The sequence below is a fragment of the Musca autumnalis genome, unplaced genomic scaffold (assembly GCF_047663935.1).
Source record: "Musca autumnalis isolate F117 unplaced genomic scaffold, ASM4766393v1 scaffold_1, whole genome shotgun sequence".
NCBI classification, from domain to species: Eukaryota; Metazoa; Arthropoda; class Insecta; order Diptera; family Muscidae; genus Musca; species Musca autumnalis.
Genome location: NW_027411644.1, coordinates 90789758 through 90795963, shown reverse-complemented (window position 1 = coordinate 90795963; position 6206 = coordinate 90789758). Strand labels below are relative to the sequence as shown.

The window sequence follows — 6206 nt, the reverse complement described above, 5'->3', positions numbered from 1 at the left end:
GTATGACACAAGAAGATGAATCAGAAACTAAAACAACAAGACCATTTTGTTTGAAAGTTCTTCAAGCTGTTATAATTTTTGTTTATGTTTTCATACGAATAATTCACAATAACAATGATTTTGACAGATTGGGTGAAATCAGTTGTCCTTATCGCTTTATGGTGCCATGGTAATACGCATGGCACAATAATACAGGTACAGCGGCAAAACAGCTGATCTTCATACCAGTTGTCAAAATGTATTATTGTGAATAAAATCACATACAAAATGTAAACAAGCAATTCACAGTAATGAATTATTATGAGCAAATTTGTGGTTTTGTATGATTTGATGTAACACCTTCTTATTCCACCATGGTAATACGTGACGTTTGATGTGATTTTTGGCAACTGATGTAAGTAGTACGTTTATATAACCGCATTAAACAAACCAACTGGATTTCAAATGTCAATTCCTTTGCGCATACGTCAAATAAATCCTCATTAAGAAGGTTAACCCAGCAAAATGCTATAATATAAACATGACCAAAGTACGTGACAGAATCAGCTCGTTGCTTTCAAGCAAATCTTTCAAATGTCAAATTATATGGGGGAACGCCGGCGGAATTGCAAAGAGGCTATGGCATTCCTTTATAATTTTACATTTGGAAAGCAAACAACGATTGATTCTATTTCTACCTTAAAGGTGAGAACACAATGAGAAATTCATGCTTATCCAAGCCTGAGTATGTGTAAAAGAATAAGAAAATCCAAAATCACATTTGAGTAAACGAACAACATCCAGTAACGATTTGTACAAATTTTGAGTAAACGAACACACATAATCAAAGCAATCATGAATATTTCCCTCGGAATTTTTCCGCACGGAACATAATTTAAATTCTTGAAAAATCATTATTTTAAAACGTGGAAAACTGCTAGAATCTCCTAGTTATGGAATATTCTTGCCTAATCAACAGAAATATTCCCTTTTTGGACATATATACGGAAATAAAAAATTGTGAAATTGGGGAAAGGGAACAAATTCCACACGGAATTTTTATTCATGATTGACCTGAATAATATATATATATATAAACTCGATTTTATTACGCCATGGTTATCCCTAATATTTGTCTTGTGTAAACGAAAGATTAGTGAAGAAACATCTGTTTTGCCATACGTCTCACATAAAGGTAAACCAAAACAATATCAGTTGTTGGTTGATGTTTTATATGTATGTTTTATAGGGGTTATAGGGTAATGACTTCTGGATTTCATTGTTTTTCAGATAACAACAAAAACACGGAAGTAAAAACATCTGAAACTAGAACAAGAAAATATTAAAATTTCCATCAATTAAAAAGCAGCGAGATGGCAGCAACAACAGGCGAAGATGATATTACCGAACAGGATATGACTTTTACAAAGGAACTGAGGGCTGCAACAAAAGAAGTGCATAAATTAAGTGATGTTCTTGTAAATGCAAAGTTTGCGTTCGGTACGTGACTGATAACAATTACTTTATGCAATACCAATATTAATATTTTCTTAATTATTTTACTGTAGCATTATCTGATGATGCTGTTTGGTATGATGGTCTGTTGAGTTTTTATGAAATTTACAAATTCTTGGAAGACAATTTACCAGAAGAATTGTTACCCAAGGAATTGCGTCGCATAGATGCGTTTGAAAAGGATTTTGCTTATTTTTATGGTGACAATTGGAAGGATACCTATGAAATTCGTCCAGCTGTGCGTAAATATTTGGATCATTTGGAGGAAGTTAATAAAAAGGATAAACTACTACTTTTCGCCTATGCTTATCAAATGTATATGGCATTAATGTCTGGTGGTCAATTGTTGCAAAAGAAACGTATGATTGCACGGAAATTATGGCCTGGTACTAATGGTGTTGAAACGGCGGAGGAAGACATCAATGAAAAACCATCCGATCCAGATGATTTAACTACACGCCCTATGCCCATACAAGTTTCCATATGTCCAGAGGGCTGTGCTGCTACATATTTTCCACAAAAAATTGCCGTTTTAAAGGGAAAATTGCGTAAAGTTCTTAACGATAATTATGGCAAATTTGATGAAAAGATGAAGGCTGATTTTATTGAGGAAAGTAAGAATGTTTTCCTTTATAACAGTGATGTGGTACGTTCCATTAAGGGTGTTAATCGTGCCAATATTAAAAAATTGGCAATTGTTGTAGTCTTTGTTTTTGGTTTGTATTTGGCCGTTAAGTTGGCCAGGCGTTAATTGTGGGAAGTTTTGTGATCTTTAAATTGCATATATAGGATGCAGTATGTAGTAGTAGACTCTTTTATAGATTTGACTAGCTGAGTATTATTATTTGGTGATTTTACTAACATTTTATTCTAACAAAAATAAACAGATATTATTTTAAACATACAAACATCCTATATTTTTTTAACACTTTTGGGGTTTATTGTCGTGTAAGCAACTGAATTCTAAGAATGATGTCATTTCTTACCTAAATGCCTACAGTCGAAGATATTAAGTGAAAACCATATCGTTCTAAGGATCATAATCTGCGCATCCGAAAATGTAATATCCAGATTTTTTAAAGAGATGGTAGAGAAGGTGCAGTTCACCCTTTGGTTGTTAAGTTGTAAAGTTAGAGAATATACTTTCAGGACTACTTACACGGTTAAAGGTCTAACGTTAGTTAACACTTGGAGAGCAGCCGGGTATTGCGGAAAGGGACTTCAATGAACATAAGGAGTTGTGAAATCCATTCTAAAGGTGTGTGGTATAGCGCTTGAGGCGCATTTCCATGTTTAGTACTGTGAATGAGGAGTATCTTCATTTCCCCGGCATAACTATATAACTATGGCTAGCTTCCGTATCGTCATTTGCTTTGTGTTGTTTAAACTTCGTCAAAATATTTCAGTTGCACACTCATGCATTGTTCCTCGAAAATGCAACTAAATGTGTCGGAAATAAAAATGATACACGTTTGATTTTTACCTGCTTTAAAAATTGTCATGTAGTTTTTATTGAAGTAGTTCAAATTCAGCACTTGCTTCCAAATAATGCCATTTTTTAATATACCTTGTTTTTGCAGTTCTCGCTAAATCATAATATTTCAAAAATTAAGGTTTTTATTATTAATTTATTGCTCTGTTCCAGAACCTGCAAGAAGCTACTACTTTTTACTACGATAACATATTTTCCTTTATGTTATCGAAAAAAATAGTAAAAATTAGTAGATTCTTGCAGTTCTGGAACAGACCATATATTTGTTACACAACTTCGTATTTTTGTATGGAGTAGTTTAACATCCCTTCCGCTTCCTGGGGCTCATTTCTGTTTCTATGAAAATGTGAAATAAAAAATTATAAAGGAAATATTTTTCATTTCATATTTTCATATAACAATAATCCAGCCCCTGTAGTGCGATTCTCTAACTCATTTTTTGAGTTACCGAGTTACAAAAATCGGTAAAATTAAAATGCTTATAAATTCGTAATTAACGATATTTTTCGGTAAGTTAGCGACAAATAAAAAGTAGTCGTAATGTTCTACCGATAGTAACAGTGTTGTCAACTTTTATTAAATTTTTCATTCATAATTTTGCGTTTTAATGTTAACGATTTTTGTTGGCAACTCAAAAAAAAAAACGTAGAGAATCGCACGGCTACACTAGAGTTTTTTTTTCCTGATTAACCCACTTCGAGAGAATTTGACGTTTGCGCTATGGAATTGACATTTTTAATCCATACCCACTGGGTTAATCCTGTTAAGTGTAACCGGGGTATTAATCTCAATTAATTGAAATGTTTTCTATTTTATATAGCTTTTTATTTTATAATTATTACCCCATGGTATAATTCATAGTAGAACAAATATAAAGTAAAGTTAATACTACAACAAATACAACTCGAACAACAACCACAAAGGAATTTGTTTTTGTTTGTAACGTTACTTCCAGTTGTAGGTTTGTTCCAGTACTGCAAGAATCTACTAATTTTTACTATTTTTACCGATAACATAAAGGAAAAAATGTTATCGTAGTAAAAAATAGTAGCTTTTTGCAGGTTCTGGAAAAGAGCATGTATTTGTAAACAAAACAAGGAAATGTCTATAAATTATTGGAATTTAAAAAACTAATAATTTTTCACATTTGGTTGAATATTCTGGAAAACATGAATGAAAATTCGTCACATTTTCAATTTTTATGTTTCCACGTCATTCCACTAAATGCATAAATTCTCGCAGAAAGTAGAATTCTTGCAGAAAAGTTTGGGGTCGCTGGAAATTCAAAGAAAAGGAGAAGCTGTTTCAATGTTTTGTTTTAGAAATCAAAGAAGCAAATGTTTATTAGGGCTTTATTTTTTTAAATTTTAACAAAATACCTCACATAATAACAAACGTTGTATCGCCTCTACAAGCGGGGATTTACTGCGCGGCTTATCGTTCGAACTTGGAGGAGGTTACATATCATTGATATGAAGAAGTCTTTCTGGGAAATGTTTTTTTTCCGAATGATATATTTTTTTCTCAAAAAATATATGTCCCTAATGTACATCGAAATAGAAATAAATGTATAAAATGTCATATGAAATTTGACACTAACGTTACAACCCAGTTCAGTCAGCTGTGTATTGCTGCTACCTTTTCTTATTCTACCATGGGTATAATTATTTAAAATGTAGAAGCAAGTGTTGTTGTACAACAAACGTAACAACAACCACATAGAAATTTGTTTTTTTTGTATGTAATACTAGTGTCACTGGTATTTGTAAAAAAACATAAAAAGTGTCAATTATTTTAATTTCAAAAATAAATATTTTTAGATTTGGTTACATAAATATGAAAATCACGAATGAAAATTCGATTATGTATGTCACATTTCCGTAGAAACAGAATTGAGTCCCAGGAAGGATAGTTTGTTACAAAAATGATTGGGGTCGCTGAAAATTTAATTAAAAATGAAAGGCCGCTTCAAACCTTTGTTTTTGAAATCAAAAAAACTTATGTTTATTAAGGGGTAGTTTATACGATATGTTTTTTACATAGGAGTTGTCACTTTGCATATACATTTTGTATGGGAGAAGTGACAACTCATATGTAAAAAACATACCGTGTAAAGTACCCATATGGCTTTATTTTTAATTTGACAAAATAACACACATTTTGTGCCACATTCCCTCCATCGCGAAAAATATTTTCGCATCGAAACAATTTAAATATTTCTGTTCTGAACGGAATCACATACATGTTGCAAACATTATCTTAGATTGACACTAGGTTGATTAATGCATCGATGTAAATGTAGTCCAGAGCAAAGTCGGAAATTTAAAATGAAAATTTAAAATGAAAAATATTTTCTATACAATTTGACATTTATTTCCTTTATAAAATTTTTTATTTCACATTTTCAAAGAAACAGAATTGAACCTCTGTTCTGCAAAAACATATTCTCTTAAGTTGTGCACTTAACCGGATTTAAAAAACCCACTGGATTTCAAATGTCAATTCCATAGCGTAATCGCCAAATAAATCCACATAAAGAAGGTTAAGCCGGCAAAAAGCTCTAATGCAAAGGCCGTTTAAGTTCAAACGGGGTAAAAGCTTTTTGCCGAAATAATATGCTGTTTATATTAGAGCTTTTGGCAGGGTTAACCTTCTTTATGAGGATTTGTTTGAAATATAAGCAATGGAATTGACATTTGAAACCCAGTCGGTTTGTTAAATCCGGTTATATATAAACGGGGTATAACCTTCTTTATGAGGCTTAAATCGTACACGCAATGGAGTTGACAATTAAAACCCAGTCGGTTTATTAAATTCGGTTATATGTAAACGTACTATTAAACGTATTATAAACGCATTTTGAACTTTCACTTAAACAGGTGTTTTGGGAGTTTACGCAATTTATTTGACAGATATTTTATGGAATTGACGACTTAAATGATGCATGTTTTATAAAACATGTAAAGTGTAAAATGCGTTTCATTTTCCTCATTAGCAACCATGGTACAATTACAAAGGTAGATGCATCAGCCCAGCTGATCGAATCTAAAACGTCAAAAAACTAGGATTTCGCCATGAAAAATCAAAACAAAAAACCATATGATTCCGTAATGTCCAATTTACATTAGCACCTATTTCGTCATTTGGAGCTGTTTCGGCATTTATTTGCTAAAACAGGCAACATTTTGCGTCATTTACCATACAAAAATAAATGACGATA

General features: G+C 32.0%; 1 protein-coding gene across 1 annotated transcript; it reads left to right on the top strand.

The window, feature by feature from the left end:
* Nucleotides 1–1192: 1192 nt before the first annotated feature.
* On the top strand, nucleotides 1193–2402 carry Ho (Heme oxygenase). The gene is made up of 2 exons (XM_073985596.1): nucleotides 1193–1479; nucleotides 1548–2402. The coding sequence occupies exons 1-2, from the start codon at nucleotides 1353–1355 to the stop codon at nucleotides 2243–2245; spliced, it is 825 nt and encodes a 274-aa protein (XP_073841697.1). The 5' UTR covers nucleotides 1193–1352; the 3' UTR covers nucleotides 2246–2402.
* Nucleotides 2403–6206: the final 3804 nt, after the last annotated feature.